At 52.4% G+C, this 19160-nt stretch overlaps 1 protein-coding gene and 1 long non-coding RNA gene across 2 annotated transcripts; both read left to right on the plus strand.

Annotated features, from left to right (window-relative positions):
- Positions 1-1084: 1084 nt before the first annotated feature.
- LOC130141852 (uncharacterized) lies at positions 1085-10252 on the plus strand. The gene is made up of 4 exons (XR_008819190.1): positions 1085-2028; positions 2398-2509; positions 6564-6618; positions 9179-10252. It is a non-coding gene; the product is annotated as an uncharacterized LOC130141852 (long non-coding RNA).
- Positions 10253-14054: 3802 nt separating this feature from the next.
- Positions 14055-19132, plus strand: PRX (periaxin). Its single transcript, XM_056323067.1, has 5 exons — positions 14055-14122; positions 14512-14620; positions 14729-14852; positions 14941-15128; positions 16435-19132. The coding sequence occupies exons 2-5, from the start codon at positions 14576-14578 to the stop codon at positions 18694-18696; spliced, it is 2619 nt and encodes an 872-aa protein (XP_056179042.1). The 5' UTR covers positions 14055-14122; positions 14512-14575; the 3' UTR covers positions 18697-19132.
- The last annotated feature ends 28 nt before the right edge of the window (positions 19133-19160 follow it).

Genomic DNA, 19160 nt, shown 5'->3' on the forward strand with positions numbered 1-19160 from the left:
TCTTTCTCAGCATTTGTTATTTTTGATGCCATCCCTATAATAAACTGTGCAGTCTGTTAGAGTGGCTGCAGTACCCATTTTGTTCCGCTAGATGGCAGCAGCGCTCCAGCCAAACGAAGGGCCCCATCCCAACTAAGGGCGGCGCATGCGCAGAACGGGCCTGGCGCCTCGGGGCGGGGCTTCCGGCTGCGCACGCGGCCCCGGGAGGCGGGTTCATGGCCGGCCGCGCGGCCCCGGGAGCCGTTCGGGCCGGGACGTGCGGCGCCGCCGGGTGAGCGGGCGGGCTGCGGGCGGCCGGGGGCCGGCGGGCGAGCCCGGGCGCGGCCGTCGGGCAGCGGCCGGCTGGGGGGGACGTGGCGGGCCGGCGCTCGGCCGCGGCAGGGAGCGCCTGGGGCCGGCGGCGGGCGGCCCGGGACCGGTGGGGCTGCCGGCGGTGCTCGTCTCCCCGGCAGTGGCGGTGCTCAGCGGGCTGCTCACGGTGCTGCCTTTTTTTTTTTTTTTTCCTCGGAGCTGCGCCGCTAGCTTAGCGAGGAGGCGAGGAGCGGCGGCGGGGCGGCCCCGGTGCTCCCTTGTGGCGGCGGGGCCCGGGAGGGGGGTCGGCCCGCGGCGCCCTGCCGCCCCGCCGCCGCCCCCGGGTGCCCGGGCAGCCGCCGCAGCTCTGCGCGGGGCTTTGTCTTTCCCCCAGCCGCCGGCCGGGCCGTGGCAGCGGGCTGGGGCCGCATCGGGGCCGGCGGTAACGCTGTCGCGGGGGGCGGCTCAGGGGCCTCTGCAGCCCCTGCGAGCGGGCACGGGGAGGGAAAGCAAGCCGGCGGGGGGATCCCCGCCCCGCGCCCCCGACTGCTGATTTCTCTAAAAAGTACTGCAAAGGGCAAGCGATTAACTGCCGGGAGGGCTGGGCGGCAGCAGCTCAGGGGTCTCGCTGATCCTGTGTCGTGACAGTCAGCCCCTGGGCCGGAGCAGCCGAGGGGAAGAGGCCTCTGGATTTGCTTCCCAGTGAAACGGGGCTCTTGTGTTTTTCCTTTGTACCCAGGTTCATCCGGAATTGTACGCTGACAGATCAAGGGGAGCTGAACTGAAGGTGACTCTAGATGTTACTTTTCCACATGTGCCTCGTGCTTGTGAGTCGGGCTGCGACTACGGAGGGATAAGCTTTGTACTTACCGAGGGCCCGCGAGGCTCCGTGTGCCCGCCGCTTCCGAGTGCTGCGCTGCGGCTCGGGCAACGGCCGGGGAGGAATTGTCGGTCCCTCGTGGTAACGCAGCCGGGCCTGCTGGGCGCTTAAAGCAGCGCGTCCGGCCGGGCAGTATCATTTTTCTAGATTGTAAACGAGCCTGAGGTACAAACCCATTTACATTTCCGTACGGCGGTGTACTTGTCAGAGAGCTCAGTCGCACTGGCGGAGCTGGCACAGGGTTCCCTCGGGACTCCAGATTTGACTGTCTCGTTGAAAGGCTCCAGAGCCTGCTTGGGAAGTCACTTGGCAAGGCACAGCTTTGCCGAGAATTTTGTACTTGAATTCTGACTGTAATACCAATGCCACGTCTTAGCCTTTCTCCAGCAGTTATAAAAGCAGAATGAGCGTTAAGAATCTGATTACCTTTTAACTAAATTCAAAACAAAGTTGCGGGATGAAGTGACTGGAAGTCCTGCAAGTCTGACTGGGTATCGCTGCCGTGCATGTTATCTGCCTGTCTACTGATCATTCCTGCCTCTTGTTCTGTTGCGGTAATTCCTCTGGGTAATGCGTTGGGCTCTAGATACAGTGCATCTTGCCTTCCTCCTGACCCCCTGAGATGTTATCGGTCTTTGCCTTCCTCACGTTTCACAGGGCGTGGGAAGGCCGGAGAGACTGGAAGCCTCGGCTGTTGTGTGCGAAGAAGCTGTCAGCCTTCTACGAGAGCATGTAGCCAGCAAGCGCATCGTGGTGCTTCGGCACCGAGCCGATATGACAGCCCTCAATGTTTTTTGTGACAAGGGATCACGAGGAAATGTGCTGATGTTGAAGGGGGAAAGGTGGTAGGGGAAGAGGTAGGAGGCAGTTTTCAACCAATTTTAGGCTTAACTCCTGTGTTCCTGAGAATGGTTCTGGGCTTTGAGGGGTTTGCTTTAGGCTTTTTGCCTTAAGCGCGTCTACCTTTCAGGGTAACGCTTTCTTGGAAGTTGGAAACTGTCCTTCTTGAACACCAAACCGAACCCCGTACCTGGGAGGGCCGTTTAGGGTGCTGCACCGTGTGTTTTATTCCCTGTCGGTCACTTGACACTAGCTGTACGTGCTCTCCCGGTTTGGCACGTTCTTACCCTGCTGGCTGAAAGATTCTGTCTTTTCACTTCCTCGGCTTGCCACAGGCCATAACACTTGTGTGTTCATTGACCGCTTTCCTTGCTCGCTGCTTTCAGATTTGAGCGTCGATGCCATAACAGGAGAGCAGCAGCTGGACGTAGAGCACTCTGTTTAAACAGCGCTTGGATAAAGTTGCCAATCATGTGACTCCAGAAGCCGACAGACACGGTAAGATGCTATTCTGTCACTCTTGGATGGATGCTCTCATAGCCTTTCCATCACCGTATGCCTGCTATGAGATTCATGGGAACAAGGGATGGCTGAATTCACAGCATTTTAAACGCCACAAACTCTTGAAAAGTTTATAGGACACAAGTCTGTTACACTGGCAGATCAGACAAGCTCCTGTGTGTGTGTATATACATTATACTCGGTACTTTTGCGAGGCAAGTCTTTGCCTGGTCCCTCTGAAACTGGGACAAGGACTCATTGATGCATTTCAGGAGCAAAGCTGCTGAGTGAATAGGCTTTTCCTACTAGAAATCAAGCAGCTGCTCTGGCAAAACTTGACTTTGGTTGCATTTTTAAATCCTAGGAGGCTGAGAAACGGGACGAGCTGGTTAGAGGAAAGAGCCTTTCCAGGGAAGGCTCCGCTGACTTGACCCTTAAGCTCTTACTTGCGTCTTACTATGTTTGCTTTGTGTGTGTTAATGCTTACCTGATTAATAGATGTCAGTTGATTTGTCAGTTATAAGTTGGAGTAAGTGGTCCTTGGCTACATAAACCTCTCCTCTGCATTTTTTGACATGTTACGGCTTACTGTTCAACTTCAGTACAAACCGGGAACTATTCTGGTAGCGTTGCGATGTAACTGTCCCAACTTTGTCTTTCTAAAATGTGAGGTCTTTATTATCTCTTCTGGGAGATAGTGTAGTTCTGTGTATTGGCATGAACTAAATTTCCTGATTTGTTGTAACTCAGATTTAACTTTTCTGTTCTTAAAGCTGAAAGGCAAAACTAAGCCAAGAGCTGAACAGTGGGCAGGTACGAGACCTTCTGGTGTCACAGAAGTGAGGTGATAGCGTTCTTACTGTTGTGTCACTTAGCAGCCTTTCTGTATGCAGAGGCTGTGGCGTTAAGAATGTAATGTCTGGGGTCACACCCCACTTTTCTGCATCTAATTCTCTGTTACCACATGTAGACCTCCTGCCTTACTTGTGTTGCCAGCCTCCACTGGGATTACTCGGTCTGAACCGGTTGCTCTCGCTCCTTACATTATCAACAGAGAGGAAGGGAAACTTTCAGGGAGCAAACAGTCTCATCCAGAAGAGCCATTTGGAAAATGATCAAGTTGCATTGCACGTAACGAGCAATTTCTTCTGCTGTCTGGAAAAAGGATACGGCTAGTTTGATTTCCATCACCAGCATGGCAGGTTAGATTGGAATTGTCCACCCATCTTCATGAAACGCTATGATTATCAGTTTCTGTTAGTAGCACTTGATGTTCAGTCAGTTACTTAAATGGCAACTATAGCAGTATTGACTGGTAAAGGAAAAATTTACACAGACATGGGTACTGCTGGGATTGCTTTATTCGCGACTCAGAGCTGGGCCACCACCCCAGTGATGGCAGAGAGCAAAGGGATATGCACAGCTTACACTTATCAGATCATTAGTCAACATCCAAAGTTTTTAGAAGTTTCCTTTGGTCGTGTCAGTTCTGTGAATCCATCACCTGACCGTCCCAGTTGATTCATCTGTTAGGTTTCAGTCTCTGCCTCTGCTCCAAGCTCCTCCTCAGATCATGATCTCTGCCAGCTTTAACTCACACACTCCTTCAAGCGCGCTTAGTCTTTGAACAAGCAATTCCTATTCACATATGCCAATTTTTTTTAAAAACACCTGTGTTTCTGAGAGCACCTGTTTGCACACACTGATCACCCGTTGCTTCTCTGTTCTCCCGCTGATTAACTGGACTGGGTTTTAAACCAGCCTTGGATTAGGGCTATGCTAGGGATGAGGCCTGGTTCTGCCGCTTAGCTGCTTCGGCACTTTAAATTTCTTAATTCAAAATAAGTTTTCTTTTAACAATTTCCTCCTTTTGTTTTATTATTGTGTACCTGCAATAGTTTAATAGCTAACATATTTCCAAGTTCTTACTTGCAATTTTGCTGCTAAGCCAGTCACACAAGTTACAGAACATCGCATTAGTGCAATCACAGACACAGCTATAGAAATCACAACAGGTATTGTAAAGGTCAGTTTCTTTAACCACCTTGATAGGTCAGGGAACCAAGATATTAATTCCTTGATACCATTATGCATGGTTTCTCAAATCTGAGAAAGAATTCTGCAAATACAACAAATATTGGGTTACCTGTTCACATCCATCCAACAAACTTGTCTTTGCTGGGACGTAAGTTCCTGGTACTGCTATAATCCTTCCAAAAAGAAGTTCTGCCGGAGAAACTCCAATTGGCTGCCTGGGAGTGTTTCTTATATCCCATAAACCCAAATTTAAAGCTTCAGTCATTTTAACCCAGTCTGTTTACAAACTGTGACTAATTTCTCTTTGAGTGTTCTTTTCATCCTCTCTACCTGTCCTGAGGATTCTGGATGATAGGGAGTATGTAATTGTGATCAAATTCCTAATGAATGATAGATCTGTTTTAATACAGCTGCAGAAAAATGAGGTCCCCTGTCAGAATTGGATAGCTCTGGAACTCCCTGTCTAGGAATAATTTCCTGCTTTTGAGTCATTTTTCTGAGTAGGGAAAGCTTCTGCCCACCCTGACAATTGATCAACAACAAGTAGGTATGTGAACCCCATTACTTTAGGCATTTCGGCATAATCAGTCTGAAGGTTTTGAAAAGGATGCTTCGTTGCTGGAGGTGGCTTTCCCAGCAGTGTCTTCATTTTTAAACAGGCAGATTCTTACATAGTTGACAGCTCTCACAAATTCTTTTGGCTGCTGCATAAATTCCAGGCGTTGCCCACAGTCGCTGGATTTTGAGAGCAATACTTTCTGGCCCTCCATGAGATCTATTGTGCTGCCAGTGACTGATAGCTCGTAAATACCTCTTTGGAAGTGGTGGTTTACTTCCTAATAGCCACAGTCCCTCACGTTCTTGTGCTCCCAGTTTCTCCCAGGTTTGTGTTTCTTCTTTGGGTAGATCTTCGTAGAGAGTTCAGCCTTATCCTGTTCAGTCAGAATCGGAGTCATTGCTCAGATCACTTGCTGTGCAGCCCCTTTTGCTGCTTGATCAGCATTTCCTTGAGATACACTGTCTTGGCACTTGGTGTGAGCCTTTACGTAAATTCAGTCCATTTCATTCACCCTCCATTGATTTTTGTCATTTTGCGTAGCTTAAAGCTCCGTCCTCACTTGGGCACAATGGTGCAGATGCCTGAAAGCCATCCAAGCCCCTTCCCAGTCAGTGGAGAGGAAGAGGCGCTCCCAGAAGCCCTTACTCTGTGTGCACATCTGAAAAGGATTGGGGTTTTTCTGATATTACCTGAAACTTTTTATTCTAGTATCAAGGTGAAGGGAATTGGGGTACTGAGCAGAAGTCTGATATAATGGTTCTCAGTTCAGACTAATTTCCTCACAGGTTTTTTTTTTTAATGGGAAGATGATTTATCTGGCATCTCACCAGCACCTACAGCAGCACCCACACTGATCCAAACTGGTTACTTACTCTGCATTTACTATAGCTTTTCTGCATGTCATAGTCAGTATGGAACCTCTTTCTTCTTTCTGGATCCTCCATTAACCACAGGCTTGTAATTGCAGGGGAATGGAGGGGGTTGCAGCTGTCCAGTATTTTAGGATCATAATGAGGGACATTATGAATGGACAGCCAATGTCTATACCTTAAAATGTATTAACATGTGCTTAGGGATTTAGGTTTTGTGTTACAGCAGCTTGCTGTACATTCTGCCTGCGTAGGAATGGATAAAATCTTGGTGATTAAAAGCCCATCTTTAGGTTTATAAATTCAGTACTTGCCTCCTAGTGTTGCCATTGAGCTCCTTAGAGCACACTGCTCTAATGCTGCTCAGTAAAAGTATCAGTGACAAACCTTATTCTGTAGCCAGTAGGGGTTATTTAGTTGTTAAATCTGTTAATCGTTAGCTCTTAATAATTATATAATGCATACTTACCTGCTATGATGAACATCATGATAATTATGAATTAGTTTTTATTAGCTAATTCTTATTTATCTGACATTTTGGTATCGGAGCTCATGCTGGTTGTTCAAATTGTTTTCCTCATTCTAGGTTCTGTACACACTTTGTCACAGGAGTTTGTACCATCATTGGAGGCATATTTCAGGTACTGCATCTTTCAATCCTTTTTTCTTTCTAAATTGTGAACATTTGTCATCTTTTTCTAAAATCTGCATGGCTGATAATAAATCCCTGTTTGATGGGGAGAGATAATTTCAGACTTCAGGAGGGAATATAGCATGTTCCATAGAGCCATGGGAGTGGCATCAGCATAATTAGTACTGCAGACTTTCAAGATGCTGTGGATGACTTACGACCTATCATAATATTTTACTTCAGTGCTCTAAAGGACATTTTGTTTTCAAATAATGCAGTCTTTCACATACCATATGAATGTATCTGTGCTGTTTTCTTGCCCAGCTTGGGTCTGTAAGCAAACAGTTGCTTTCATGTGGAACGAAAGCCAGTAGATTCCGTGAACCCAGGTTGCCATGAGCATAGCCATCTCAAGAGGTCTCTGAATGCATTCCCAGACACAGGAGCTCCAGTGAGTGTTCTGCAGGATCTAAAAGTAGCCCTCACAGCTACGTGGGGTCCCGTAAGGAGAGGCTGTTCCTGCCGAACTGTTTGAGTGTCTAGACTTCACTCTCAGTGTTGGCTTCTGAACAGCTGATCAGCGTCTGCTCAGCTCCATGTGTGTGATGGAGCCCAGCCTTGGTCCAGCCTTGCGCTCCAGGTAGTAACTGTGCTCTGAAACACAGTTATAGAAGGGCCAGCCTGGAGGTCTGGTCAGCAGGTCTTACTGGACCTGAGAAGTCAGCTTCTGTATGTATTGTGTAATACCTTTATCTGCAAGGTTCTCCCGGCACCTGAGGCGTCACAGTGCTCAATTAACCTGATACTATTGAACAGAATTTCTGTCTGTAACAAATTTGGTCATCTTTATTTCTATGGCTGACTCAAGGAGAGGCTTTTGAAACTTACTTTCATGACAAATGCAAGTGCCCTGTAGCACTGATTACCTTTGACAGCCGGTTCATGCTGCCATAATGCCATGTTCTGAGTCTGTATTCTAGAGGAAAGATGAAATGGTGGCTGATACAGCATCCTGGCTTGTATCAGAAATAGTGTAGCCAGCAGGACTAGGGAAGTGATTGTCCCCCCTGTACTTCTGCAGTGGAGAGACCACCCCTTGGATCCTGTGTGCAGTTTTGGGGCCCCTCACTGTAAGGACATGGAGGTGCTGGAGCCTGTCTGAAGAAGAGCAATGAAGCTGGTGAAGGATCTAAAGAACAAGTCTGATGAGGAGCAGCTGAGGGAACTGGGGCTGTTCAGCCTGAAGAAAAGGAGACTCAGGGGAGACCTTATTGCTCTCTACAGCTCCCTGAAAGGAGGTGGTAGCGAGGTGGGGGTCTGTCTCTTCTCCCAGGTAACAAGTGATAGGATGAAAGGATTCTTCAAGTTGCCCAACGGGAGGTTTAGATTGGATATTAGGAAAAATGTATTCACTGAAAGGATTAGCAAGCACTGAAACAGGCTGCCCAGGGAAGTGGCTGAGTTGCCATCCCTGGAGGCATTTAAAAGTTGTGTACATGCGGCACTTAGGGACATGGTTTAGTGGTGGACTTGGCAGCGTTAGGTTAATGACCGGACTTAAAGGTCTTTTCCAACCTAAACGATTCTATTCTGTTCTAAAGAAATCAGTTGTGTAACAGTTATCCTGTTACAGGATCAAATTTATTCCACAGGTAGAGATAATTTTGGGGCAAGACAACCACAAAAGGCAGTCATCTGAAGTGTCACTCAAAGACCAGACAGTAAGGCCAGTAATTCTGTATTCTACAGTAATAAACAGAAGACTCAGTTCCCGTTCTAGTGGCTACTCTTTATATAGCATTGAAATGTGTGTCTTTAAGTAGGACCAAGTAATCACTTATTGCTTAGATTGAGGTGTTGCATAAAAGAAAAAAGAACATGAATCTTCACAAAGGCACTGAAAATACCTTTGCTCACTGGCACCCCGTGTTCCTTCCATGCAGGAGTTCAGGGTTGCTGCCCCGATGGATGCAGGGTTGTTTGGGTTTTCACGGTGCAGTAGACCCATTCTAAACTTTTCTATGGTCCCAAACAAGCACTGAATTAACAGGCTCCTTCAGTGCTGGAGAGATTTGGGGAAAATACTGCAGAGAGAACTAAAGGCATCGGTTTGTTTTGCTTTGTGTCCTCCGTGGGTAAACATTGCAGGCTTTGATAAAGCATGTCCATCGAGGGCAGCGTCGGGTAGGGTAGCTTATTCTTAAGGATGCTGTGAAATGAGCAAGAAATAGGAAACATGCCCTTGGCAAGCTGGGTCAGTGCAATAACATGGCATAAAGGTCTCAACATCAGCTTCCTTTCCAAATTAATTACACTCATCGGTAATCACATGCGACTCAGCCTGTCTCTTTTTTACTTCTGTAAGAGAGAGCTTTTTCTGGAGAAGCATAATCACCTCTGCCCTGATGAGCTGAGGTTGTTATTCTTGTGAGCAGCAGCTGTTTTCTGTTGAGGGGGAGCTGGAACTCCTTTCCACTAACAGAAGGGTTTGTGTTTTCTTTCTCTGAGAGTTGTTCTCTCTTCGAGGCATGTCTGTCTTGATCCATCTGTGTTTTTTTTTCTCCTTTTAGTCGCAGGACTCGCTGGTTCCTTGATCTATCACTCAGCACGTGCCATCCAGAAGAAAACTGAACTAAGGAAGACAACATAAATAATGAGCTCACCCCCTCCAAAAAAAAAAAAAAAAAAAAAACAAAACACAGCCCTCTTTAAGGAGAACTAAATAGGGTTTTTGAAACACAAGTGATCTTCTGAGTACGCAAGAGAAGAGGTTTGGAATTACCATATGGCCCTGACCGCTCTTATGTTACTGTGCCATCATTCTTTGTTTGGCATTAATTTGAGAATGGAACTGCCTGAACCTTGCTGCTATAAAGCTTAGCTGTCTTGTCTGGCTTTGCAGACCCTGCTGTAAAAATCCATTTTGTGCCAGGCCGTGTTCATCTAGTTCTGCACCCTGCTCCCCACCCCCCTAAGAAAAAAGAGATGCTGGAGATACTGCATTCTGTTTGCCTCCAGGAATACTGTACTGTCTTGTCATGAGACCTGGAATGGATTGAATTTGCCATCAAATACTCTTTCTAGCAAGACCATCTAGCTTTTTTTAGCTTTTCTTAAGGATGTCTCTGAGTGTGGTGATGCTGTATGCCAGACCTCTGTGAAAATGTGCTGAATCCCACACACCTTCCTTCCAGCTGTTCTGGGCAACGTGGTGAGACCTAGCACTTGCGATGTTCTTACTGTACCATGGAGCCTTGCAGTTGCTCCAGATTGCTGCTCTTGTGAGAAATGCAAGCTGATGTCTCAGCAAGAAAAAGTGCTTGGAGTTTTAATTGATTTTTAAATCGGATTGTGTTTTTCACTTCCCTTCTGTTTGTATTTTGAAACAAAGTCCATCCTCTGTGTGTTTTGGTAAAGCATTTAGAAGAAGAATTAAATTATTTAGACTAACCCTGGTACTGAACTGGAAATTATAATTAAAAAACATACCTGTATTGTGGCAAAATATGTAGATGCAATAATCACGGTGGGGTTGTTTTTTTTCTTTTTAATGATCTACGTAAGTGAGTAAAGTGCTTGGTACGTGAAATTATATTAGGAGTCATTTGAAAATACTGAGGAAAAATAAAGTATTATGGAGGCAATATTGAGGCAAAAATCATCACTCTTAAATCTCAGCTCTGGATTTGCTGTGGTATTGACTCTGAACTTGGTTCAAGCAGTTGGTCCAACACTGCACAGTGAGCGTGACAACGACAGGATCAGAAAATGCAGAGAGAAAACTATTTTATAATGCATTTGAACTTGATTACAAACCAGGGAATATAAAAAGCTGTGTTTTTTTCAACTGGGAGGAGAAGCAGTCTGAGGTGTCTGTAAGAAGTCTGATTAATCTCCAATCTAGAATACTGAAAGAAATGGATTTGGGGAAAAAAACCCAAACAAACATTTGAAACGAGGATATTTAATGAATCCATCGAGTCAGGATCATACGAGTACCACTACAATGTGAGGAAGTGATATAGTATCTGTAGATTACATAAGGAACAAAAAGTGACTTGAACAGCTTCAGTCCCTCAGCAGAGCACACAGCTTTGTAACTAAATTTGAAAGAATAATCGGGAGGGGGAAGATGAATTGAAATAATGCAGCGAGAGTTTAACTTACACTTGAACAATTGCCATCTAATCACTTGCCTATGGTAAGAAAGCCAATTACTTCTAAATCTCAGAAAAGCCCTGAGGAGCCCTGTCAGAGAGGCAGGTACAGGGGTGGCCCCATGCCCGTCGTGGGGCCACCGCTGAGCTTCGGGCCTTTGACATAGCTGCCTCACTTCAATCACTGTCCTTCAATCAACTGTCGTTCGGTAGTTAAATCTGCAGACCGAATGTGCTTCAAGCTCTGGCTTGGAGCTGGCAACACGTGCCAGGGGAGACAGAGGTGTTGTGAGGAGGGGCAGGACAGCCTTCCTGCTCCTCACGGCGGGCTGGGCAGATGCTTCTCTCCCCCTCAGGTGCTGCTCCTCTCCCTGCAGGACTCTTCCCGTTCCCCTTCCAGGTCCTGACACCTACACCCTGCCGTGGCTGGTGAAACTCAGCGCAGCCTACAGCCACGCCAGCGTGTGCTACTCCCCGAAAGGGAAGAGTAAGCACAATGGCTTTGCCAAAGACCTCTCCTAGGTGAGCTAGGCTGCCCTGCTCTCTCGTGGCAGCAGCTGAAGCTCAGCAGCTCTCAGGCAGGGTTGCAGCACCTGCTGCACCTGCTCTTAATGCACACTTCCCTGCACCAGCAGCAAAACCCAAGAGGCCGCGCGTCCCCTGGCTCTCCTGCTCTTTAACAGTGGGAGAGGGAGGCTCTGCCGACACCCGTAGTCCCTTGCTCTCCAACGCTTAACAGTTTTGGTGAGGCAAAGCTGCTCAGCACTAATGGGAATCTCCCTTCTCCTCTGGGAAACCTGCCTCTTTGCAGGAGTGTCACCGAAATTGGGAATCAAACCTCTGAACACCAATGCGGGCACTGCTTTACCGCAGCGCTGGGTGCTCGGTGGAACCTCCACCGGTCAAGCGCACCTCTGCAGATATCACCATTACATTTATCCACCAAAATCACAAGGTCGTACGCTCCCAGTTACAATGATTGGTTTGTGATTTGCATATAATGATAATATCTGCTGTCTCATCCTCTTGTGTTACTACGCTTGTGCCAGGGAAGGGTCTTCATCTGGGTGTGGGGTTTAGTATTCTAACGAAGGTAGGTCACTTCAGGACACCTTAAAAGTGAGTTTTGTTGCCACGTTGGATGGTTAGATAACTGCCTTGCCATGTTGTCCTATAACATCCTATATAGAATAGAACCTGGGTGCTCTGGTTATGGTCTGGAGAGTAAGGACTAAGGTTATTATGGTCTGTAGAGTAGGGACTTCAAGTAACACAGTCTCGGATAACAAGCAGCACAGCAACTCATACATGCATCATTGTTTAATAAGCGTTAACATAATGCTAACTTGGAGGTTAACTCTAAACTCAGGATGTTCCTATAGCTATTTCTCAAACACACACGAAACATAGAAAGAGCCAGCAAAACTTTAAGACAATCTGCAACACTTCCCCCCCTTTGAAAGTTTTGCAGATTATTTCAAGACTTTCATCTTTATTTCTAAAATCTATCTGATAATACGTTTTCATTCATTATACACTGTTGGGAGCCTTAGAATCACTAATTTTTCATCTTGCTGTCTGGTCACCACCTGGATTAAAGGCAGTCTTGCTGTTGTTTCTTTAGACAATAATAAATCAGAAAAACTGTCAGAAAGATTATTAACCAGACTCATCATAAATATCATAAAAACCAATCAGCCTGAGTGCTGGGGGGGCCCTGCAGCACCCCTGGGTGCTCTGCCCTGCCTGAGGGGCCCTGAAGCACCCCTGGGTGCCAGGAAGAGCTCAAGGTGCCAGCCTGCACCTTGCCAAGGCTTGGGGTGGGTGCAGGGGGTGCTGCCGAATTCCCCAAGGCCCCTGTGCCGCCTCACCGTCAATTGCTCCATTCATGGTCCACCCGCGCCCATGGGTGCTGCGGGCAGGAACTGCTGACTCAACACATTGCTCAGCTGCCTGGGGGGGGACCCAAGCATCCAGGCTCTTCTGGGAGGGCTGTGGTGGTCCCAGGGGTGCTTTGGAGGTCCAGGAAGTGTTCTGGGTCTCCTAGGGGTGCTTTGGGGGTGCTGTGAGGTTCAGGAGGGTGTGATGTGTGTCCCAGGGGTGCTTTGGGGGTCCCAGGGGTGTTCTGGGTGTCCTAGGGGTGCTACGGGTGCCTAAGAGGTGCTTTGGGGGTGCTGTGGGGTTCAGGGGGGTGTGATGGGTGTCCCAAGGGTGCTTTGGGGTCCTGGGGAGTGCTTAGGGGTCCCAGGGTGCTTTAGGAGTCCCATGGAGGGGTCTGGGGGTGCTTTGGGGGTCCCAGGGGTGCCATGGGGGTCCCAGGGGTGCTTTGGGGGTCCCATGGGGCACCCCGGGAGTGTTTTGGGGAGCCTGGTGGTGTTCTGGGTGTCCTGGGGGTGCTACAGGGGTACTAAACCTGTTATGGGGATCCCAGGAGTGCTTGGAGCATCCCATGAGGAGGGTCCCAGGGATGTTCTGGGGGTTCAGGAGTGCCATGTGGGTCCCAGGGGTGTTAAGGGAGATCCTAAGGGTGCTATAACACACACACCCCAGCCTCAGGGTGGCCCCCAAACCGTGCACCCCACCTGCCTGGCACCCATGCACCTGTGCACCCTGGCACTCATGCAGCCATGCAAGCATGCACCTTTGCACTCTTGCACCCCTGTAGTCATGCAACAGTGCACATACGCACCCTTGCACCTGTGCACCTAGACACCCATGCAACCTTGCAACCATGCACGTTTGCACCCGTGCAGCCATGCTTCTGTGCACCTGTGCACCCTTGCAACCATGCACGTTTGCACCCGTGCAGCCATGCTTCTGTGCACCTGTGCACCCTTGCACCCGTGCAGCCATGCTTCTGTGCACCTGTGCACCCTTGCACCCGTGCAGCCATGCTTCTGTGCTGCCTGCAGGTGGCCCAGGCAGGCACCACTGCCCTGAGCAAGGGCAGACCTGGGGAGGATGGGGGGTGCAGTTTGAAGGACCCGTCCCAGTCCCCTGCGGCTCAGGCCTGGGGGACCCAATTCAGCCTGGCACCGTGCTGCATCCCACGGGATTCTGTGCTGAGCGTCCCAAATTCCCGGAATTCCCAGTGGGCGGGGGCGGGGGGTGTCAAGACAAGGGACCCCCTTGTCCTGCGGGTGCGGGGGGTGGGTGCCAGCCAGGAGTTTGGGGTGCCATGCCAGGGTGGGGGAGGGGCTCCAGCATGGAGCTGGTGACCTTTGCTGAGCTGGCGTGGGTTCTGCTGGGGGGCGGGGGGGGGGGGGAGGCAGGGCGGGCACCTGGTTCCCCCCATCCTCGTTTGGGGGGACACACACACAGAGCTACTTCCTAGTGGACCACCAGAGGAGCCAGGAGGTGAGGAGGGTCTCAGCGGATCCCAGCGGAGACGTTTTGGGGTGCAAGGGGGAACCCCACCCCAATTCTAGGGCTGCCTGAGCTCTAGGGGACGGGGGGCTGGGGGGGGGGGGCTACAGTGGAAATTTTGGGGGGGCTCCAATGGAGGTTGGGGGCTGCAATGAGGGTTGGGGGGCTGCAATGGGGGTTGGGGGCTGCAGTGGGGGTGTTGGGGGGGCCTGCAATGGGAGGAGGTGGGGGCTGCAATGGGGGGGTTCGGGGTCTGCAATGGGTGTTTGGGAGCTGCCATGGGGTGAGGTGGGGGGCTGCAATGGGAGGGTTGGGGCCTGCATTGGGGGGGTTGGGGGGCTGCAATGGGGGGTTTGGGCTCTGTGCCCCCCCATTTGCAGGAACCTGAGGTGCCAGAGCACCCCCAGCACCTGCCACACTGCCCACATCCCCCCTGGGACTCCAATGACATCCCCCGGAGGAGGGAACCCACCCATCCCCCCCATGGAGGTGAGAGCCACGGGTGGGTGGTGGTGCACGGCGGGGGGCGGGGGGGGGGGGGGGGGGGAAGGGCCTGATCCCACACCCCCACACCTCCCCACCCCATCTGCCCCATAGGAGGAGACGGAGCTGGTGGAGCTGGAGACAGCACCCGAGGCTGGGGTGAGGGGCATCACTGTGGCCCGTGACCGCCGTGGCCTCTACATCGCCAAAGCACCCAGATCCCTGCGCACCTACCAAGGTGGGGGGGGGGTGTCCCCAAAACCCCCCTTTTGAAATTAGGGTAAGAGGGTGGCCCTCAAGGTGACAGCTCCTATGGAATTCTCTAGGTGACCGGCTTGTCAGCGCCAGGATTTTCTTCGAGGGGGCCCCCCCCGAGGACGTGGCACAGGTGCTGGAGGGGGCTCGGTCCTGCAAGGTCTCACTCTGCCTCCAGCACCGGCTCCCCGGCACCCCCAGCCCCCTCGGTGGCACCAGAACCAGCGGCGAGGGACACCAGGGGAAGGTGGCCAGGCTGGTAGGTCCCTAGGGATGAGGGATGGAGAGGTGTTATGCTGGGGGGGGAGTCCCTAGGGATGAGGGATGGAGAGGCAGGATGCTGGGGGGTCCCTATGGATGCAGAACTGGGGATATGGGATGCTCGGGGGGGTCCCTAGGGATGAGGGATAGGGAGGTGGGATGCTGGGGGTGTCTCTAGGGATGAGGGTTGGGGAGGCGGATTGCTGAGGGGTCCCTATGGCTGCAGGACTGGGGATGTGGGATGCTTGGGGGTCCCTAGGGATGCAGGATGCTTGGGGGGTCCCTAGGGATGCAGCAGGAGATGTGCAGGATACCCTATGGATGCAGACCTAGGGATGCGGGTGCTTGGGGGTCCCTATGGGTGTAGAATTGGGGATGTGGGATGCTCAGGGGGTCCCTAGGGATGCAGGACTTGGATGCAGGATGCTTGGGTGATCCCTATGGATGCAGCAGGAGACATGGAGGATGCTTGGGAGGAGTGCAGAACCAGGGGTGCTGGATGCTCAGGGATCCCTATGGATGCAGGACTACAGATGCAGGAGGCTTGTGGGGGTCCCTATGGATTTAGTACAGGGATGCAGGGTGCTCTGGGGGGTCCCTATCGATGCAGGATTGGGGATGTGGGGTGCTCAGAGGGTCCCTATGGATGCGAGATTGGGAGACAGAATGCTTGGAGGTCCCTAAGGATGCAGGATTGGGGATGTGGGATGTTCGGGGGTCCCTATGGATGTGGGATTGGCAATGTGGGATGCTCGAGGAGTCCCTAGGGATGAAGGATGGGGAGGCGGAATGCTCGGGGGGGGTCCCTATGGATGCAGGACAGGGATGTGGGGTTCTTGGGAATCCCTATGGATGCTGGACTGGGGATGCAAGATCCATGCAGGAACCCTATGGATGCAGGACAGGGAGGCGGAATGCTCAGCGGTTCCTATGGATGCAGCACCACAGATGCAGGATGCTCAGGGGTCCCTACGGATTCAGAGCTGGGATGCAGGATGCTCAGGGTGGCCCTACGGATGCAGGACCGAGACGTGGGATGCTTGTGGGGTTCCTATGGATGCAGGACAGGGATGTGGGATGCTCAGACATCCCTATGGATGCAGCAGATGTGCAGGATGCCCTATGGATGCAGGATCGGGGATGTGGCATGCTCCTGGGAGTCCCTACAGCTGCAGGTCGGGGATGCGGGATGCTTGGGGGGTCCCTATGGATGCAGCTCCAGGGATGCTGGATGCTCGGGGTTCCCCATGGGTGCACACCTGAGTGCAGTGGGCACCAGGTGCCATCTCCCATCCCCCACCCAGAGCATCCCGATCCTGACGCCCTCCAAGAAGCCGCCACTGGCACCCAGCACGGTGAGCCCGGCACCCGCCAGTCCTGTGGCTGTGGAGTTTGCCCTTCCCAAGCTCTCCAAGCTGGTGAAGAGCTGGAGCGCGGCTGAACCAGCATCGACTGCCGCATCCACCCCAGTGCTGCCAGCGGCAGAGCCCAAGCGGCCGCGGGCAACACCATCGCGGTTAACAGTGAAGGAAGCAGCAGCCGGCAAAACACCGGTGATGGAGTTGCCGCCAGTGAAACCAGAGGTTTCTGGCACTGCCGTTGAGGTGCTGGCAGGTCCCAGCACCCGCTTACCAGCCATGGAGGTGGCAGCACCCAAAGTCACCATGGGGCTGAGCCTCGCTGGCGCAGTGCCGCCGGCCGCCCCTCAAGCCAAGGAACCAGCTTTACGGCTGCCGCAGTTGGAGGTGGCCGTGCCAGCATTGCCGCTGCCAGCAGCAATCCTGGAGCCTGGCACAACCATAACTCAACCACAAATCAGTCTGGGGGAGGGAGAGACCCCCAGCAACAGCCGTAAGGGGAGGGGGAGCCCAGTGCTGAAAACCAAGCTGCCGAGTTTCGGCACGGCCACGGTAGAGGATAAGGAGGGGGATGCCGGCACGCGAGGGGGGTTTGCCGGCATCCGTGTCCCCTCCATCACTATTGCCATCCCCAGCACTGCTGTGGAGCTGGTCCCTGAGCTCAGCGTGCCCAAACCAGAGCTGGCCGTTGCCGGTGAGCAACCACGCTTGGAGGTGAAGCTGCCGGCACGGCGGTCAGAGTCACCACCAGCAGCACCGGCTCGGTTGACCTTCCTGGAGACGGCGGTGCCATCCATCGATATCGCCGTGCCACGTGTCGGTGTGGGCTTGGCATTGCCAGCAGGTGCCAGCATGGCGGCAGCGCCGGGTGAGGGGGATGCCACAGCGATGCCGGACGTGGCAGCCAGGTTTGCCAAAGGGCTCCGAAAGCTCAGCCTGGAGCTGGAGCCTACGGCAGCGCTGCCGGAGGTGGAAATTGCCAGCCCGGCACGGCTCACCGGGGACATGCTGGTAACCGGCATCAAACCCAAAGCACCCAAATTCACCCTGCCGCGTTTTGGGTTGTCCCTCACCAAGCTCAAAACAAGCAGCGATGGTGACAGGCATCCCCTGGTGGCCCACGACACAGCCGTGCCGACGCCACCCAACTTCGCTGTCACCAGTCCCACGGTGGCCTTAGACCTGGCTTTGGGGATGGTTGGTGCCACTGGTGCCAGTGCAAAGCTGAAGGTCCCCAAATTATCCCTGGCACCTTTCGGGGTCAAGGATGAGGGTGTTGGAGGTGAGGCGCATCCCCAGGATGCCGGGGCAGTGATGAAGCTGCCACGGTTTGGAATCGGGAGGTCATGGGGGGACGATGGGAGGTCAGTGGAACTGGGGTCCCCCGGGACGCCCCAGCTTCGGGTACCACAGGTGGGCATCGCCCTGCCAGCGCCAGGTAGCCGGCGTGTGCCATCATTGCCAAAACTCCCCACTGGCTCAGAGCTGGGCAGGGGGCTGAAGTTGCCAAAATTTGGGGGATCCAGCCCCGATATCCGCACAGGGGGGGACTCCAAAATCATGAGACGTGGGGGAAGTGCTGAGAGTTTGAGCATTGGCACAGCAGGAAGGAAGATGCTGGAATCTCCTGGCACAATCTGGTTGAAGCTGAAAACCAAAGGGGGAATGGGTGATGGGGAGGTGCAACCAGTGACCCCCCGGTTCACCATCCCCACTGTGGGTTTTACTGTGCCAGTAAAACAACCAGAGCATCCAGCAGGCCAGAAGATACCAAAACCTACCAGCATGCCAGCTTTGAAGGTGCCGGTGTTGGAGTTGGCACCACCAGGGATGGAGGAGGTGGAGGAGACCACCAGGAAGGATACGACACCAGGACGCTGGTCTAGGGTCAAATTGCCGAAACTCAGCGCAGGTTTTGCTGGGAGCGGGTTGGAAGGTGAGGGGAGGATGAGGATGGGCAGTGTGAAGAAGGCGATGTTGGTGTTGGTGAAGCCAAAGGAGAAAGGGGAAGACAACCAGATGGTGGACACCCATCGCCACGTCAACGGGGAGGCAGAGGGCAAGGGCCGGCGGTGGCGTTGGGTGCCCAGGGTGGGTTTCTCCCCCAGGGAGCCCCCGACAGAGCCTCCCATTACCCAACCCAAGGGGGGCAAGATGTGGTTACCCAATGTTGAGCTCTCCTCCAGGGATGCCAAATTCAACCAGTAGCCAGTGACGAGCGAAGTCACCCCATGCTTCAGTTTGGGGGGGGGGGGGGGGGCAGGGGGGAGGGGACCCCTACATTTCAGCTGCCTAAGCTGGAGCTGAGCCCCCAGCCCTGCGGTGAGCGGTGAACCCCCCAGAGCATGGGGGTCTTCAGGGACCTCCTGACATGGTGACAGGGTGGTGGAGCATCTCTTGCTCCCCCAGACCCTCTTGATGCTCCCTTTACCCCGAAAAAAAATTCCTAATCCAGCTTTTTTTTGGGTGTGTTTGAAGCTTTTTTGCCCATTTTCCCAGTGTTTAATATTAACCAGAGGAGGGAGGGGGGACAGCAGCATCACCTGCCCCCACAGTCCCTTGCTCTTGCCTTGGCCAGAATAAATGTTAACCCCAAAAAAAGCCCCAGGTCTATCTATGGAGTCTGGGGAGGGGTTTGGGGGGACCAGGGATTGGGGGGGGTGGGGTGGGGT

Source organism: Falco biarmicus, chromosome 22 (genome assembly GCF_023638135.1).
Source record: "Falco biarmicus isolate bFalBia1 chromosome 22, bFalBia1.pri, whole genome shotgun sequence".
Taxonomy (NCBI): Eukaryota; Metazoa; Chordata; class Aves; order Falconiformes; family Falconidae; genus Falco; species Falco biarmicus.

Bases quoted from the DNA above. Each gene is read 5' to 3' on its own strand.
- PRX (XM_056323067.1), top strand. From the start codon at position 14,576: ATGACATCCCCCGGAGGAGGGAACCCACCCATCCCCCCCATGGAG. The intron at 14,853-14,940 runs GTGGGGGGGGGG...GGAATTCTCTAG, and splicing joins ATCCCTGCGCACCTACCAAG to GTGACCGGCTTGTCAGCGCC. The intron at 15,129-16,434 runs GTAGGTCCCTAG...TCCCCCACCCAG, and splicing joins AGGGGAAGGTGGCCAGGCTG to AGCATCCCGATCCTGACGCC.